This window comes from Mobula hypostoma, chromosome 4, assembly GCF_963921235.1.
Source record: "Mobula hypostoma chromosome 4, sMobHyp1.1, whole genome shotgun sequence".
Taxonomy (NCBI): domain Eukaryota; kingdom Metazoa; phylum Chordata; class Chondrichthyes; order Myliobatiformes; family Myliobatidae; genus Mobula; species Mobula hypostoma.
Window position 1 is genome coordinate 75,490,996 of NC_086100.1, and position 19,996 is coordinate 75,510,991.

At 43.0% G+C, this 19,996-nt stretch overlaps 1 protein-coding gene across 5 annotated transcripts in view; it reads right to left on the reverse strand.

The window, feature by feature from the left end:
- Window positions 1-19,996, reverse strand: part of ppp2r3a (protein phosphatase 2, regulatory subunit B'', alpha) — a 356,154-nt gene that overhangs the window by 12,565 nt on the left and 323,593 nt on the right. For all 5 annotated transcript variants that reach the window (XM_063046036.1, XM_063046037.1, XM_063046038.1 and 2 more), the window contains 3 exons: window positions 19,298-19,387; window positions 14,469-14,644; window positions 1,127-1,245 (listed from right to left, as the gene is read on the reverse strand). In XM_063046036.1, the coding sequence (XP_062902106.1) occupies window positions 1,127-1,245; window positions 14,469-14,644; window positions 19,298-19,387 (385 nt within the window). The remainder of the gene's footprint in view (window positions 1-1,126; window positions 1,246-14,468; window positions 14,645-19,297; window positions 19,388-19,996) is intronic.

Below are 19,996 nucleotides of genomic sequence, written 5' to 3' on the forward strand. Positions count from 1 at the left end.
TTACAAAAATTAACGATATAGCAAAATTAATGAAGTAAGGGCTCCAATTATCAGTCAACAATTAGTAAGAGCACCACTGGAGACCTGGGATGTGAATCACTTGCCACACAAACAGCGTCATAGGTCAAGTAGCTGCCTTTACAAAAAAATAGCCAGTTTGTCACCTGTGGGTGTTTGGACTGGAAAGAGGAACAACACAGAATAATACAGCACTAGAACATACCCCTTGGCCTAATATGTTATACCAGGTTAATTTAACTAGTAAATGCCTAACTGAACTAATCCCTCTGCTTACAGAACATCCACATCCCTCCATATTCAAATGCCTAACTAAGAACTCCTTAAACACCATTATTGTATCTGCCTCAACTATCACCCCGGCAGTGCACTCTAAACCACTCTGTTCAAAAAAATGTTTCTTGGCATAACTCCTTTCAGCTTGCCCCTTCTCAAATTAAATGCATACCCTCTGGAATTAACAAGTATTATAGTAGTAAGTATTATAACAAATTAGAGTTCTGTGGGATACACTAATCAGGGAACCATATAGTTAAACCTTATTCATTTATTCAGAGAATACGGCACAGTAACACGCCCTTCTGGCCCAACCAGACTGCGCAACCGAATTACACCTAAGTGTCCAATTAAATTGTAGGTCTTTGGAATGTGGTAGGAAACCGGAGCACCCAGAGGAAACCCATGTGGTCACGGGGAGAATGTACAAACCGTGCTGCTAATCTTAATTAAAATTCCAGTGCTGCCATTACACTTACTGTTTCAGTTTCCTTACTTTCTGTTTCATCTATCAGTGCACGATAAGGACCAATCAGTAGAATCAGTTTATCTATCAGTGCGTGCTAAGGCATCAACTACTTGTGCCAGCAATCATTCTTCATAAATCTTGGTAATGATTGCCAGCAGGTTATGAGAGCATTCATTTACATGCCAAGTAGTATGACGAATATTCTTATATTATTAAACAAACTACCGTAGCTTCCGCTTTCTCAATAGGTACGGATCAGAAATAGCCTCAGATGCTCAAAACCATTCTCTGTCTTCATCTTAAATGCTTTTTTTCCTCTATTGTTGTTAAGTTACATTGCACAGTTGCCCCATTTATGGTTACCTTCTGCACAGCAAATGGATCTCTCTGTTCATGGTCCAGATACTTCTCTAAGTTGAAACAGGTGTCATAAAAAATGTGGGCCATTCGGCACCTCTTTAGATCTCTCATGGTTATTTTACCTGGAGTGAAAAAATGATAATTAAAATAAACCAGGAAAACATCAGAAAAACTACAAATATATTTTCATTAACAAGTCACTTGCAGTTACAGTCTCAATCTTGGTACTGCATTTTTCACCCATTCATAAGATTGTCAATAAACTTCCTCAGCTGACAATAGGACTTTTCTTTTGAGCGTCCATGGTTAGGTGAAATGCTGGAAATATTCAGGAGAAAATCCTTTTTTCCCCTGAAACTAAGACTGGCAGAAGACGTCAGTAAATAATGAACAACACTGCAGCTAAACTTGATCCTATTCTCATTCAACACTGAAACAGGCAGGGCTACAGCAATTAGTTTTTGGATTATGGATTATGGTGTGTAGGCAGAGGGATTAGTTTAGTAAGGTGTTTAATCAGTTCAAGCACAAATATTGTGGGTCAAATGGCTTTTTTAAGCTGTACTTTTTCTATATTCTAGAACACAGAAAATAGAAGAGTACAGCAGCAGAAAAGGCCATTCAGCCCACAATATTAACATAGAACATCGAACAGTACAGCACAGTACAGGCCCTTCGGCCCACAATGTTGTGCCAACCCTCAAACCCTGCCTCCCATATAAGCCCCCATCTTAAATTTCTCCATATACCTGTCTAGTAGTCTCTTAAACTTCACTAGTATATCTGCCTCCACCACTGACTCAGGCAGTGCATTCCACGCACCAACCACTCTCTGAGTAAAAAACCTTCCTCTAATATCCCCCTTGAACTTCCCACCCCTTACCTTAAAGCCATGTCCTCTTGTATTGAGCAGTGGTGCCCTGGGGAAGAGGCGCTGGCTATCCACTCTATCTATTCCCCTTATTATCTTGTACACATCTATCATGTCTCCTCTCATCCTCCTTCTCTCCAAAGAGTAAAGCCCTAGCTCCCTTAATCTCTGACCATAATGCATAATCTCTAAACTAGGCAGCATCTTGGTAAATCTCCTCTGTACCCTTTCCAATGCTTCCACATCCTTCCTATAGTGAGGCGACCAGAACTGGACACAGTACTCCGAGTGTGGCCTACCAGAGTTTTATAGAGCTGCATCATTACATCGCAACTCTTAAACTCTATCCCTCGACTTATGAAAGCTAACACCCCATAAGCTTTCTTAACTACCCTATCCACCTGTGAGGCAACTTTCAGGGATCTGTAGACATGTAGCCCCAGATCCCTCTGCTCCTCCACACTACCAAGTATCCTGCCATTTACTTTGTACTCTGCCTTGGAGTTGTCCTTCCAAAGTGTACCATCTCACACTTCTCCAGGTTGAACTCCATCTGCCACTTCTCAGCCCACTCCTGCACCCTATCAATGTCTCTCTGTAATCTTTGACAATCCTGTACACTATCTACAACACCACCAACCTTTGTGTCGTCTGCAAACTTGCCAACCCACCTTTCTACCCCCACATCCAGGTCGTTAATAAAAATCACGAAAAGTAGAGGTCCCAGAACAGATCCTTGTGGGACACCACTAGACACAATCCTCCAATCTGAATGTACTCCCTCCACCACCACCCTCTGCCTTCTGCAGGCAAGCCAATTCTGAATCCACCTGGCCAAACTTCCCTGGATCTCATGCCTTCTGACTTTCTGATAAGCCTACCGTGTGGAACCTTGTCAAATGCCTTACTAAAATCCATATAGATCACATCCACTGCACTACCCTCATCTATATGCCTGGTCACCTCCTCAAAGAACTCTATCAGGCTTGTTAGGCACGATCTGCCCTTCACAAAGCCATGCTGACTGTCCCTGATCAGACTATGATTCTCTAAATGCCCAGAGATCCTATCTCTAAGAATCTTTTCCAACAGCTTTCCCACCATAGACGTAAGGCTCACTGTCTGTAATTACATGGACTATCCCTACTAACTTTTTTGAACAAGGGGACAACATTCGCCTCCCTCCAATCCTCCGGTACCATTTCCGTGGACAACGAGGACATAAAGATCCTAGCCAAAGGCTCAGCAGTCTCTTCCCTCGCCTCGTGGAGCAGCCTGGGGAATATTCCATCAGGCCCCGGGGACTTATCCATCCTAACGTATTTTAACAACTCCAACACCTCCTCTCCCTTAATATCAACATGCTCCAGAACATCAACCTCACTCATATTGTCCTCACCATCATCAAGTTCCCTCTCATTGGTGAATACCGAAGAGAAGTATTCACTGAGCACCTCACCCACTTCCACAACCTCCAAGCACATCTTCTCACCTTTATCTCTAATCGGTCCTACCTTTACTCCTGTCAACCTTTTTTTCTTCACATAATTGAAGAATGCCTTGGGATTTTCCTTTACCCTACTCGCCAAGGCCTTCTCATGACGACTTCTTGCTCTTCTCAGCTCCTTCTTAAGCTCCTTTCTTGCTTTCCTATATTCCTCAATAGACCCATCTGATCCCTGCCTCCTAAACCTCATGTATGCTGCCTTCTTCCACCTGACTAGATTTTCCATCTCACTTGTCACCCATGGTTCCTTCACCCTACCATTCTTTATCTTCCTCACCGGGACAAATTTATCCCTAACATCCTGCAAGAGATCTCTAAACATTGACCGCATGTCCATAGTACATTTCACTGCAAAAACATCATCCCAATTCACATCCGCAAGTTCTAGCCTTATAGCCTCGTAATTTGCCCTTCCCCAATTAAAAATTTTCCTGTCCTCTCTGATTCTATCCTTTTCCATGATAATGCTAAAGGCCAGGGAGCGGTGGTCACTGTCCCCCAGATGCTCACCCATTGAGAGATCTGTTACCTGACCTGGTTCATTACCTAGTACTAGATTTAGTATGGCATTCCCCTAGTCGGCCTGTCCACATACTGTGACAGGAATTCGTCCTGGGCACAGTAAACAAACTCTGCCCCATTTAAACCCTTGGAACTAATCAGGTGCCAATCATAATTAGGGAAGTTAAAGTCACCCATGATAACAACCCTGTTATTTTTGCACCTTTCCAAAATCTGCCTCCCAATCTGCTCCTCTGTATCTCTGCTGCTACCAGGGGGCCTATAGAATACCCCCAATAGAGTAACTGTTCCCTTCCTGTTCCTGACTTCCACCCATACTGACTCAAAAGAGGATCCTGCTACATTACCCACCCTTTCTGTAGCTGTAACAGTATCTCTACTCAGTAATGCTACCCCTCCTCCCCTTTTTCCACCCTCTCTATCCCTTTTAAAGCACCAAAATCCAGGAATATTGAGAATCCATTCCTGCCCTGGTGCCAGCCAAGTCTCTGTAATGGCCACTACATCATAATTCCATGTATGTGTCCAAGCTCTCAGTTCATCACCTTTGTTCCTGATGCTTCTTGCATTGCGGTACACACATTTCAGCCCTTCTACACTGTCTTTACACCGTTTATTCTGCTTGTCTTTCCTCAACGCCTCTCTATATGTTAGATCTGGCTTTATTCCATGCACATCTTTCACTGCTCTATCGCTCTGGGTCCCATCTCCCTTTGAATTTAGTTTAAACCCTCCTGAACCATGCCAGTGAACCTACCTGCAAGAATATTGCTCTCCCTCGAGTTCAGGTGCAACCCATCCAATCTGTACAGGTCCCACCTTCCCCAGAAGAGATCCCAATGATCCAAAAATCCAAAACCCTGCTCCCTGCACCAACTCCTCAGCCACGCATTCAACTGCCATCTCCTCCATCACTGTCACGTAGCACTGGCAACAATCCCGAGAATGCCACCCTTGAGGTCCTGTTCTTCAGCCTTCTGCCTAGTTCCTGAAACTCACACTTCAGGACCTCACCCCTCTTCCTCCCCATGTCATTGGCCCCAACATGTATCACGACTTCTGGTTGCTTTCCCTCTCGTACCAGAATGCCGTGCACCCGGTCAGAGACATTCCAGACCCTGGCACCCGGGAGGCAACTAACTATGCGGGTGTCCTTCTCACGTCCATAAAATCTCCTGTCTGCTCTCCTGACTATAGAGTCTCCAATGATGACAGCTCTCCTCTTCTCCGTCCCACCCTTCTGCACCACAGGGTCAGACTCAGTGCTGGAGGCCCTGCCACCGTGGCTCACACCTGGTCGGTCGTCCCCGCCAACAGTATCCAGGACGGTAAACTTATTATTCAGGGGAATGGCTACAGGGGTGCTCTGCACTACCTCTCTGCTCACCTTCGCTTTCCCTCCTCTGACTGTCACCCAACGACCTGCTTCCGACAGCCTAGGTGTGACTACCTCCCTGTAGCTCTCATCTATGACTGCCTCATTCTCCCTTATGAGTCGAAAGTCATCCAGGTGCTGCTCCAGATTCCTTACACGGTCTTCCAGATCGCCCAGCCATATGCACTTCTGGCAGATGTGACTCTGCAGGACAGGGGCGTTCCCCCAAGACTGCCACATCTCACATGAGAGGCACATCATCATCTCAGGAGGCATTGTAAAGACTAACTGCGAGCAAGCTTGTCCTTCGCCTCTTCTCGTCAAAGCCTCAAAGCTCCACTCCTTCACTCGCCCACTCACTCACTGGCCGCTTTCCAAACCAGCTAAAAAGCAAATCAAAGACACTCAAACACCAACCCCTCGTACCTACACCATGTCCATATCCTTCCATCTTCCTTACATCCATATGCCTATCTAAATGTCTCTTAAAACCCTCTAACACCATACCAGGCATCCACCATTCTGAGTAAAAAAGCTTTACCCCTCACGCCCCCCCTGAACCTACTCCCCTCTACCCCACCCCACCTTCAATGCATGCCCTCAGGTATTAGCCATTTCAACCCTGGGAAACAGAAAGTCCCTGTCTACTATATTTATGTCTCTCATAATCTTATAAAACCTCTATCAGATCTCTCCTCAGTCTCAGGCGTTCCAGAGACAACAACCCAAGTTTATCCAGCCTCTCATAATAGCTCATGCCCTCCAAACCAGGCAGCGTCTGGTAAACCTTTTCTGCACCCTCTCCAAAGCCTCCATATCCTTCTATAATGGGGTGACCAGAACTGTATGCAATACTCCAGATGCGGTCTAACCAGAGTTTTATAAAGTTGCAACAGAACCTCTTGACCATGATGAGTAACTGGAATAGCAACTCTGGTCAAGATGGAGCCAGGACGTGATTTTGTGGCTCAAATTTTTATAAAAGTTCATAGCGATGGTTCTGGGGACCACTTGATGAGTTAGTATCAGATCAGGAAGAGGGATGAAGGAGTGTTAGAGGTCAGGGGCAAGAGCCAGTGTCCATCGTGATCATGCTCAGACCTACTTGTTTTTCTTGTTGGGGGACAGCATGGGGAGTTAGGGGTCAGGTTAGGGTTTAGGGCCAGGAATGAGGGAAAATGAAGATTAAGGGGCAGGAGCTGTGTTTGGAATCCACGTTGGAATGCTCAGCAGTTGAGCAGTTGAAGGTTGGTGATCCCAGAGGTCAGGTCAACAGGCGCTAGCAAACCAGCAATTTCTAGGTCACAGAATTCAAGCTGTAGGTCCATACGAGTGGGACTCATGATGACCAGTGACCTCCAGGACACCGGAATGGGAGGTCCAAACGAGTCCAGAAATCAAGGCCCAAGCCACTTCGTAGTCAAAGGTCAACAATCCTGAACTTCAGAAGGGTCAAGGCCTGAAGGTGGAACCCACAATCAGCAAATCCTGGGGTCGATACTCAGAGCTCAGTGAAGTCTGGAGCTAGAAACCCCGAAAGGTCTAAGACTGAAGTCAGCGAGTCTGGAGGTAGAGGGTGAATCCAGGCAAGACAATGGAGGTCAGAGGCCTGATACCTGCATGTCTGGGCGTCCGGAGTCAAAGACTGAAGGTTGGAGGCCAGTATGTGTGACAGGTGAGAGTGTGGGAATGAAGCTTGTTCTGCTGTTGCTGACTTGTTTTGTTCTGTGTTGTACTTCTGTTGTGTTGAACATTTCAGGCATGCTATGTTGGGGCTGGAACGTGGGGCAATATCTGGGCTGTCCTCAGCACATTTTGGGTGTTGGTTGTTAATGAAAATGACACATTTCACAGCAGTGTTTCGCTGTTCATGTGCCAAATAAATCTGAATCTGAATTCAGCAGTTGAGACTTCAGTCATGTCTAGGTGACTCTAACACTACCACAGCAATGAAGCACCGCAGACCACCTCAAGTACTGCCGTAAACTTGTCACAGATTGTGTCTTTTTTTTCCTGCTGTCTTTTTTCTACTCTCTCTTTACTGTCTTGTATAATTTACGTATGATTTATACCCTGTGTATTGTTTGTACCTACAGCCCTGTGATTCCGCTGGAATCAAATTTTCACCACAGCTGTACATCACTGTACTGGGGCAGGTGGCTCGATGTAACTTGTCCACGGGATGTTGTTGATGAGGGATGGTTCATATACCATGTCCCTGTCTTGTTACCCACAAGCATGGAATAAACAAGGGATCCACTTTCCCTCCATCAGTCATTCAAAGCCTGCACATCCTCAGCTTCTCATAGCATATCAAAGCACCTTCTTCTTACGTGCTCAAGCAGCAAGTCCTAACCTTAGGAGAGCGGGATAAACTCTAGTTAATGGATATTGTTGCACGGAATACTGAAATTCAGTACATAATTTCTCCTGTTCAACACTGATATATTTATATGTGAATAGGTAAATGAGTGTTGTGAATATTTAAGTGTTATCATATATGTAGTGTAAGCATATATGTTACATGTTAATATGTAACGATGTGTACACCCAAAGTTTAAAGCTCTTGACGGCTCCCCAAGACTGTGATAAATAGTACTTAGAAGCATTACAAGTTCAGCTCACTGACCAGCTCCAAATTTAACACAATGGCTACACGGGGCAGTAACAACTGACTTGCGTGGTGCACCAATAAAGAGAACATTGCTGGTCTAAAACATTCATCATGGGGTCGGGGTCCCAGGACTGGGGAAAGATAAATGCTCAGGCATTTTCATTCCTTGGATCGAGGGTCAGCAAGTTAATCTGGCCAGGAAGTAGTATTTAAGAGAGAAAAGGTTTCAACTGAACATAGAACAGTACAGCACAGTACAGTCTTCATCCCATTATGTTGTGCCAACCCTTTAAACAACTCTAAAATCAATCTGACCCTTCCACACAGACCTCCATTTTCCTTTCAGAGATAGAGAGTAACGCCATTCACAGGAGAAGTACATACAGTACACTGGGGAGCCGCGGTAGTGTAGTGGTTAACGCAATGCTGGTACAGCACAAGGCGGAGGAGATTGGAGTTCAATTCCAGCACCATCTGTAAGGAGTTTGTACGTTCTCCCTGTGACCGCGTGGGTTTCCTCCAGGTGCTCCACTTTCCTCCCACAGTCCAAAGGCAAACTGGTTGGTAGGTTAACTGGTCATTGTAAATTGTCCTGTGATTAGGCCTGATGGAACAGATGGCTTTGTTGCCAAGTTTGCAGATGATACAAAGATTGGTGGAGGGACCGGGAGTTTTGAGGAAACAGGTAGGATGCAGAAAGACTTGGACAGATTAGGAGAATGGGCAAGAAAGTGGCAAATGAAATACAATATTGGAAAATGCATGGTCATGCACTTTGGTAGTAGAGATAAATGTGTGGACTATTTTCTAAATGGGGAGAAGATCCCGGAGTCTGGGATGCAGAGGGACTTGGGAGTCCTTGTGCAGAACACCCTGAAGGTTAACTTGCAGGTTGAGTTGGTGGTGAGAAAGGCAAATGCCGTGTTAGCATTCATTTCAAGAGGTCTAGAATACAAGAGCAAGGATGTGATGCTGAGGCTTTATAAGGCACTGGTGAGGCCTCACTTTGGATATTGTGAACAGTTTTGCGCCCCTCATCTTAGGAATGATGTGCTGGCATTGGAGAGGGTCCAGAGGAGGTTCACAAGGATGATTCCAGGAATTAAAGGGTTATCATAAGGGGAACATTTGATGGCTCTGGGTCTGCACTTGCTGGAATTCAGAAGGATGGGAAGGGGATCTCATTGAACCCTTTCGAATGTCGAAAGGCCTCGACAGAGTAGATGTGGAAAGGATGTTTCCCACGGTGGGAGAGTCTAGGACAAGAGGGAACAGCCACAGGATAGAGGGGCTCCCTTTCAAAACAGAGATGCGGAGAAATTTCTTTCGCCAAAGGATGGTGAATTTGTGGAATTTGTTGCCACATGCAGTTGTGGAGGCCAAGTCGTTGGGTGTATTTAAGGCAGAGATTGATAGGTTCATGATTGGACATGGCATCAAAGGTTACGGGGAGAAGGCTGGGAACTGGGGTAGAAGAGGAGATAGAAAAAAAAGGATCCGCCATGATTGAATGGTGGAGCAGACTTAATGGGCCAGATGGCCTAATTCTGCTCCTATGTCTTATGGTCTTATAGGCTAGAGTTAAATAGGTGGGTTGCTGGGTTAAGTAGGTGGGTTGCTAGGTGGGGTGGCTCGCTGGGCCAAAAGGGCTTGTTCTGCAAGGTATCCCTAAATAAATCTGCGTGAACAGAGAGTAGGGAAGCTTCAAGTTCTGCTCTACCACTGGAAACAGGATAAACAATGCAGGGAGAGGTTAATGACCTACTGGTTTGTAATCTAGAGTACAGACAGGAATGATAAAAATGTTTACATAGTTCAAGTAATCTTCCACTTAAAGTACATGTTGAAAATGTTGTCTGGACGTTTAGGAGCAGAATAACGCCATTTGTCCTATTGAGTCTGTTCTACCATTCAATCACGGTTCAACTTCTCCTGTCTTCTTTCCCTGTAACCTTTAATACCTCTACTAATCAAGAACCTATCAATCTATGCCTTAAATACATCTGATAACCTGCCTTCTAAGGCAACAAATCTCACAGAATCCAAATCTTCTGGCTGAAGAAATCACATCTCATCTCAGTTTTAAAGGGAGGGATTGGCTAAGAAGACTAAAGGGAAGAAGGTTTATTTAATGTCCATAAAGATAATATGATAGCCTAGGAAATATTAGAAAATCTTTAAGAATGCTTGCATGAGCATTACTGGATACAAAGCATGTACATGCACCGAACCTGGTGCCAAACCAGTATATTGTAAAACCAAACCAGTGTCACATTCAGTGAAAATTGAGAAATCTCATCAAAGCAGTGCCAGGCAAACTAGAAATGAATTGAGAGTGCAAACAACAGGAATTCTGCAGATGCTGGAAATTCAAGCAACACACATCAAAGTTGCTGGTGAACGCAGCAGGCCAGGCAGCATCTGTAGGAAGAGGTGTAGTCGACGTTTCAGGCCGAGACCCTTCGTCAGGACTAACTGAAGGAAGAGTGAGTAAGGGATTTGAAAGCTGGAGGGGGAGGGGGAGATGCAAAATGATAGGAGAAGACAGGAGGGGGAGGGATGGAGCCAAGAGCTGGACAGGTGATAGGCAAAAGGGATACGAGAGGATCATGGGACAGGAGGTCCGGGAAGAAAGACAAGGGGGGGGGGGACCCAGAGGATAGGCAAGGGGTATATTCAGAGGGACAGAGGGAGAAAAAGGAGAGTGAGAGAAAGAATGTGTGTATAAAAATAAGTAACAGATGGGGTACGAGGGGGAGGGGGGCCTTAGCGGAAGTTAGAGAAGTCGATGTTCATGCCATCAGGTTGGAGGCAACCCAGACGGAATATAAGGTGTTGTTCCTCCAACCTGAGTGTGGCTTCATCTTTACAGTAGAGGAGGCTGTGGATAGACATGTCAGAATGGGAATGGGATGTGGAATTAAAATGTGTGGCCACTGGGAGATCCTGCTTTCTCTGGCGGACAGAGCGTAGATGTTCAGCAAAGCGGTCTCCCAGTCTGCGTCCCTTACTCACTCTTCCTTCAGTTAGTCCTGACGAAGGGTCTCGGCCTGAAACGTCGACTGCACCTCTTCCTACAGATGCTGCCTGGCCTGCTGCGTTCACCAGCAACTTTGATGAATTGAGAGTGATTGGATTATGTTGTAAACCAAGTCAGCAGGATTGTTAAATCAGTGGACAACCATAAACTGAGCCTTAACCAAGTGATTAGAATCAGAGTCCTAGTCTGCCCAGAGTCTTCTCTATTGATAATTGTGAAAGACCTACCCTGATTTGACCTCAACCTTTTTTCACCAGTATTCACAAGTTTCCATTTAGCGTTACAGCTGTATTTTTCCACCAGTATTTTTCTCCTGCAAGAAGTACTTGTTTATTCGCTTAAAACTTCAATACGTGAGTTAGCAGAATTGCTTTTATTTGTCTCCCACTGAGTTGTTAGGATGTCAACCATAATTTTGTTTCCAATATAGTTTCCACTGGATGAGGCCATGACAAACCCAAGTGCATTCAAAGTCAGTGCACCATGAGCTGCTCTGCTAGGATGGGTCTTGTGATAGTATGTGATGTTAACATTACACCTTAACAAGAAGTTAGCTAAACTTGTCTCTTCAAGACATTCTTAGAATAGATACAGATTTTTCAGTTGCACTGTTAGAAGATCAATAATATTAGGGAGTTAACAAATGTTTGATATGTTTGCACCTAATAATGCAATCAAAACACATAAGTCATGAATTAAGGCAATTAGTCTGACACCATTTCTTTGGGTTATACCTTGATATATGCTCTGCTGACATGCATGATGCCCCAAGACTGACTTCAATCCATTCAAACCACAGAATTGTTGGCACAACACATACAACATGCTGGAGGAACTCAGCAGGACAGGCAGCATCTATAGAAAAGATTTCCAGCATCTGCAGATTTTCTCTTGTTTGTGGTAAGAAAATTGTTGATGCTTTTCTAACAAAAATCAAATGTAAATTCAATGGGTGTAGTCCACATCCCTGTCAAGAGTTGGCTTTCGTCAAACTTCATGCACTACCATGGATTTTTCTCTGATTGTGTGTTTTATTCTTCAGTCTTTTTGCTATTCTCTCTTTACTGTTTTTTATACTTTATATACTGTGCATTTTCCATACCTACAACCCTGTGGTGCTGACTGAGATAAGGCTTTCATTGCACCTGTACCTCATTGTATTTGTGTGAATGACTTTTCTTGACTTGCCCAATGTTGTTGATGAGCGATGGTCAACATCTCAAACCCCTGTCAGTGTTTCCTACCTCCAGGAAATAAACATAATTTGGTCCCTTTTCCTTCCATTGGTCTTTAAAGGCCTGAGCACCCTCAGCTTCTAGTAGAATATCAAAACACATTTCTTAACCTTGTGAGAGCAGGATAAGCAACAGCAAATGGATGCTCTGGCACGAAATAGTGAACTTCAGTACATAATTTCTCTTGTTTAATACTGGTATTTATATGTAAATGGGTAAATGAGTGCTGTGAATATTTAACAGTGTCATATAAGTAATCTAAGTACATGCTATTTGTTAATCTGCAATGATGTGAACACCCAAGGTTTAAAGCTCTTGGCATCTGCCCAAGACTGTGATAAATAGCACCTAGAAACGTTACAAGTGTCTGAGGTAACCGGAAAATGAACTCAGCCTTTAATCACTGTGTCTACGTGAAACACTTTTCCAGAGGTAAAACAGCATGCTATATTTGCATGTAAATATGAACGGATGTTATGTGGGTATGTAAATATGATGACATCATCACGTATGTGACAAAAGCACAAGGTACTTGGCCTCAGTATGCAATGAAGCTGACCCCTATAATTTGAAGCTCCACAGGTCATTACAGATAGCTGAGCAGCACCAAGCTCATAGACTACCTCTAAAAACACTACAAATATTTGAAATCAAACTCAGTATACCAGGAACTGAATGTTTTCAATAGCTCTCTGAAACAGTAATATAGTTTCCTAGAAGGCAAGATATATTTTCAATTGAAAGACAAAGGCATTCTGACCAACTCAATGGAGAAGCCGTTACTTATCACTTTGCACTAAACCAGCAAAAGCCGATTAAAATTACATTATTTAGTCATACTTAACATACCTCAAAAACAAATGGTTTAATCTTTATAAATCGTCATTACATTAGACTATTATCCATTTTCACCACTTCTACAAATTTGATGAAAGTTGGTATCTGTTTCAAAATACAGGTGAGGGACATAGAACGTAGAAAATCTACAGCACATTACAGGCCTTTCAAGCCACAAAGTTGTGCCGACCATGTAACCTACTCTAGAAGCTGCCTAGAATCTCCCTACTGCATAGCCCTCTATTTTTCCTAAGTTCACATGTGAGCACATGGGATAAAAAGAAGTTACTTAGTAAAACACAGAGTGGCATTTATAATATATCAGAATTCAAATGTTCAAAATAGATTTATTATCAAAGTACATATAAGTCACCATATACAACCCTGAGATTCGTTTTCTTGCAGAAGTACATGGTAAATCCAAGACACATAATAGAATCAATGAAAGACCACACCCAACAGGACAAACAAACACTGTGCAAAAAAAACCCAATAAATATTGAGAACATAAGATAAAGAGTCCATAGGTTGTGGGAACAGTTCAGTGATAGGGCAAGTGAAATAGAGTGAAGTTATCCTTACTGGCTCAAGAGCCTTATGATTGAGGGACAGTAACTGCTTCTGAACCTGGTGGTGTAGGTCCTGAGGCTCCTGTATCTTCTCTCTTATGGCAGCAATGAGAAGAGAGCATGCCCTGGGTGGTGGGGCTGCTTGATGATGGTCGCTGATTTCCTGTGACATCGTTCCGTGTAGATGTGCTCAATGGTGGGGAGGGCTTTGCCCCTGATGGACTGGGCTGTATTCATTCCTTTTTGTGGGACTTCCCATTCAAGGGTATTGGTGTTTCCATACCAGGCCGTGATGCAACCAGTCAATATACTCTCCACCACACATCTACAGAAGTTTGTCAAAATTTTAGATGTCATACCGAACCTTCGCAAACCTCTGAGGAAGTAGAGGCACTACCATGCTTTCTTCATAAATGCATTAACGTGCTAGGCCCAGAACAGGTCCTCTGAAATGATAGTACCGAGGAATTTAGTGTTGCTGACCCTCTCCACGATGAGGACTGGCTCATGGACCTATGGTTTCCTCCTTCTGATGTAGGCAGTAATCAGCTCCTTGGTCTCGCTGACCCATTCAGCATTAAGCTAATCATTCATTACTACTTTCACATCAGTTACTACCAGTTTTCCAAAAAGCATTCCAGGAAAATACTGATATGGAAACATATTCACTCAATTATACTTGACTGTTCATTTTCTGGAATGTACTCACTTAGGAATTTTGCTCACTGCTAAGGTAATTGAAACGCTCTGGTGATGCATTTATACATTTACTTACCTTCACATTCTGGTTTTACTAGATCCAGCATCTGACAGAGGAGATCATGGAATGGCAATGGCTCGATGCCCATTCCCTCCATCCGTTCACATTGTTCTTCATAGAAGTATTCTAGTTCATACATGGAGAGCACCCCATCCCCATCAATATCCATGGCCCGAAACCAGTATTCCATGCTAAAAGACAGTGAAAACAAGTCCTTACTACGTTATAGGTAATTGTTCAATGTTATAAGTTATTTGACTCACTGTCAGAAATTTTCTGGGTTCAGGTTCCAATCCAGAAAGTGAAACACAAAAATTTAGACTGATACTCTAGTGCAATACTGAGAGAGTACAGCATTGTCAGAGTGTTGTCTTTTGGGCAAGATGTTAAGCTTAAATCCCATATTCTCTTTCACACGAATGCTTCAGATCCTATGAGGGAATTTTGATGGAGCTAGGGGACAATTTCTGGTATTCTGCCTAACATTTATTTTTCAATGCATAATTTAATAGATTATCTGCTCATTAGCCTAGTGCTGCTTCTGTGAGCTTGGGAACATTTTTTTCCTACATTTCTATTGGTGACTACACTGAGAATATACTACATTGGCTGTGAACTGCTGTGGGATGTCCTGAAGTTCTAACTGTAATTACCAAAAGTTTACTTCTATTAATATGAATTAATTTTGCCGCAGTCTGAAAACTTTGTCAGGGAACTTTGTCGATTAATCTTTAGCAAAACTTCATTATTATTGGCTAACATCCATTTTCCCCATTCCCACCATTTTCCTATTGATGAAATCCATTTAAGTTTTTAATGAGTTAGAAAAATAGCTGGATTTAAGGTTAAGATATTTATAGCCCATGTCTGATCTAGGATAAAATGATGTGAATTAAAATTATAATGGGTATTCACTATGCTGGGCAAGGGGGTCTTTTTTTTTGCCAAGCTCAGCTTTCTAAACACAACAGTTGACACTTGTAAAGATCAAAATGTTGTTTTTGAATATGTTAAACTTCCTACTTATATACTTTGTTTAGCTGCTAGTCATAAACAGGAGCCAGTCTTCAGTTCTAAATGTAAATGGAAAGCAGTAATAAGTTTGAAGTTAAAAACACAGCATTGAAAATAGAAGATCTATCCATATAACACACGTGCTTGCTCCAAGCACATGAGCTAACTGCTGAAGAGGTGAAATATAAGACAGTGGGTGATTTAATTTGGCTAGTTTAAAATCAGACAACACTATCCAAGCTGTTTAATTCAAGGAAGCTTGAGCCAATATGGATAATATCACTTAGCTATTTAATAAGTCTAACCCGCTGATTTTCACAGCTACCTGGACTATACCTCTTCCCACCCTGCCACTTGTAAAAATGCCATCCCCTTCTCTCAATTCCTCCGTCTCAGGTGCATCTTCTCTTAGGATGAAGCTTTTCATTCTAGAATTAATGAGATGTCCTCATTCAAAGAAAGGGGCTTTCCTTCCTCCACCATCAACACTGCTATCACCCGACTCTCCTCCACTTCATGCACATCTGCCCTCACCCCATCCTCCCGCCACCCCACCATGGATAGGGTCCACATTGTCTGCATCTACCACCTCACCAGCCTCTGCATCAGGCACATAATTTTCCATAACTTCCCAACATCTCCACCAGGATCCCACCCACATCGAGCACATTTTTCCCTCCCCCCACTTTGTTTTCCACAGGGATCGCTCCCTATGTGATTCCCTTGTCTATTCATACCTCCCCATTGATCTCCCTCCTGGTACTTATTGTTGCAAGCGGAACAAGTGCCACACCTGCCCCTCAACCTCCCCCTTCACTACCATTCAGGGCCCTAGACAATCCTTCCAGGTGAGGCGACACTTTACCTGTGAGTCTGTTGGGATCATCGACTGTATCCGGTGCTCCCGGTGCGGCCTCCTGTAAGACTGACATTCATTGGGAGACCGTTTCGCCAAGCACCAACGCCCAAAAAACTGGAACCTCCCAGTGACCACCCATTTCAATTCTACTTCCCAATCCCAGTCCAATATGTCAGTCCATGGCCTCCTCTACTGCTGTCATGAGAGCACACTCAGGGTGGAGGAGCAACACTTTATATGTCCTGAAGGCATGAACATCAATTTCTCAAACTTCCAGTAATTGCCCCCCCACCACCTTCACCATTCCCCATTCTCATTCTCACCATATCCCCTTAAATGTCCATCACCTCCCTCTGGTGCTCCTCCCCCTTCCCTTTCTTCTATGGCCTTCTGATATCTAATAAATTCTCCTTTCTCTAATCCTGTATCTCTTTCGCCAATCGACCTACCAACTCTTTACATCACCCACACACCCTCCTCCCCTAGTTTCACCTATCACCTACTCTATTGTACTTCCTCCTCCCCTCTCCCCCTTCTTACTCTGACTTCTCATCTTTTTTCCAGTCCTGATGAAGGGTCTCAGCTCGGAACGTTGACTGTTTACTCTTTTCCATAGATGCTGTCTGGCCAGCTGAGTTCCTCCAATATTTTGTGTGCATTATTTTGATTTCCAGCATCTACAGACTTTCTTTAGTTTGCGATAAATTGGAAGGTTTGCGTATTGATGGACTGCTTTTTTAAAAAAAAAAGGTATTCAAAAGAATATCATGTGTATGAAGTCACGCAAGTGTCAGAGAAATAGTATAATTTTAGAGAGAAGTTCAGACGTTTTAGGAATGCTAAGGAACAGCAAGAAGCCCGACAGAAACACAGTGTGAATTAAAGTTCATTCCTCTGCCTTTGAATCCTACAATGGATGACTGGTTTGTCTGCCACTCATGGTTACATGTGTCTTTTTAGCTTCTTTGAATTACACGTTTTGGAATTCCTTTTGTGTTTTAGAAATGGTTTGTAATTTGGAAAGATAGAAATTTCCTGAGTTTTAAATCTGTTTCAAGAACGTTGTTTGAAGTTAAATGTGTATCACCAAAGATATGTTTAAACTATTTTGTTAGCTGGTAGGGAGAGGGGACCCACTGCTCAATCAGTGGATACTGGCAGCTAAGCTTGATGTGGAGGATAAACATGGAAGTGAATTAGTCTTTGAGGATTGGGTAGTTACAGTATAACCTCTCTTTAGTGAGAGTACCCGTGGTTTTATATATATCTGATAGGGCTTAAGGTCTTCATCTGAGTTTAGAACTTTGGATCAGCAAACTCAATATCATCACAAAATGACCTTTTGTTCAAAGTCACTAACAGGCATTTATTATACAATAATCACAAACTGCTTGACAGCATCATGGAAATGGAGGAAAATGGAAACAGGAGTAGACTATTCAGCGTAGAAGTTAGAGCAAGGCTTTGTACAGCAAGTGACCTGGGTACAATTCTGCCGGTATCTGTTAGGAGTTTGTGCATTCCTCTGGGTGCCCTGCTTTCTTCCACATTCCAGAGACGGATGGGTTAGTAGGTTAATTCGTCACATGGTATAATTGGGCAGCGTGGGCTTGATGCGCCTGTTACTGTGCTGTGTCTCTAAGAATACTAAGAACTTGCTGCACCATTCAATATACTCATGGTTCATCATCTTTCCAACTACGATATTCTCGCTTTCTCCCCATATCCCTTGATACCGCACGTCTAAAAAAATATGCATCTTTCTTAAATATATTCAATCACTCAGCTCCCACATTTAATCATCTTTTTGGTGAATAAATTTCTTCACCTCCCAATTCAGTTTTCCTACTGAAAGTTCAAAGTAAAGTTTATTATCAGAGGACATACATGTCACCACATACAACCCTGAGATTCTTTTTCTGTGTGTGTACTTAGCCCATCTGTAGACCAGTAACTGTAAACTAAACATCAGGAACTGTAAACTAAGCAAACTGTGCAAATGCAGATATAAATAAATAACGAGCATGAAATAACAGAGTCCTTAAATGAGTGCAGCTATCCCCTTTTGTTCAAGAGCCTGATGGTTGAGGAGTAGTAACTGTTCTTGAACTGGTGATGTGAGTCTCAAGGCACCTGTACCTTATACCTGATGGCAGAAACCAGAAACCAGCATGGCCTGGGTGGTGAGGATCTTTGATGATGGATGTTGCTTTCCTATGACAAAGTTTCATTTAGATGTGCTCACTGGTTGCAAGGGTTTTACCTGTGAGGTACTGGGCTGGATCCACTACCTTTTGTAGGATTTTCCGCTCAAAGGCATTAGTGTTCCCATAGCAGGCTGTAATGCAGCCAGTCAGCGCACTTTCCACCACACATCTATAGAAGTTTGCCAAGGTTTTCGATCACATTCCTGAGGAAGTAGTGCTGCTGTTGCACTTTCTTCACGATAATATTTATATGATGGGTCCAAGACAAGTCCTCTGAGATAGAGACACCCAGGAATTTAAAGTTACTGACCCTCCACACCTCTGATCCTCCAATGAGTACTGGCTCAAGGACCTCTGGCTTCCCTCTCCTGAAGTCGACAATCAGTTCCTTGGTCTTATTGACATTGAGAGGTTGTTGTTATTACACCACTCAGCCAAAGTTTCAGTCTCCCTCCCGTATGCTGATTCATCACCCCTTTTGATACAGCCCACGACAGTGGTGTCATCAGCAAACTTGTATATGAAGTGGATAACTTCCCACTTATCCATATTATCTTGCACCTGGTATGTATTTGCCACTCACTCAACTTGTCCAATTTGCCATAAAGTCTCATCCAGATAATGTAGCAGAAACAGTACTATTTACTGCCAACTTCTCAAGTTCAAATAAGGATGTGCAAGAAATGCTGAACTTAACAAGAAGTCCATATCTCATGGATACATAATAAAAAAATGTAAAGATACTAAGAGTCAGGGAAAATTACCTTGTAGGATTCTTCTTATCTTCTTCTGAAAGCAGAAACCATACAAAATCAGCATAGCTCATTCGACCTTCTCTCTGAACACAGTTTCCCCTGAAAATAAAGGAAAGCAGAGCTATCTTAATTATCCAAATCAAAGCTGAAGTCTTTTTTCAAAAGGCAAATACAAAATGGTTTTCATAAAAAAACTAAAATCTCCAAGCTACTCTCAAGGCCAGGGCAGATACACTTGACTTTATAGGGCAAGCTCCTTACAAACAAACTAATGGTCTTTGCACTGTTATAATCTCCATTTATGATCACTTTATGCAAGCAACAGAAACATGATTTGATTTTCCTTGTTGACCCACCAAGTCAGGCAGCAGGCTGCCCCATCAAGTAAAGCAGCCACAAGACCTTGCGTCTTTGGAAAATCAGATGAATGTCACCTCTGCAACATTACTATATAAACGATTATGTTTTTATTCCTTATATCAAATGGGTTAAAGACTGTTTTAAAACAAAATGGTTAATCATTCTTTTTAAATAGAGAGATCCACTACATAGAGAAATATGCCATACCATTCACCATGTCCATGGACTATCAAGCACCCATTTGATACTAACCTCCTTTACCAGTACATGACCTGTAGCTTATACCTTGGCAATTCAGGTACTTCATGAACTTTATGACAGTACCTGCCTCCACCATATTCTCAGGCA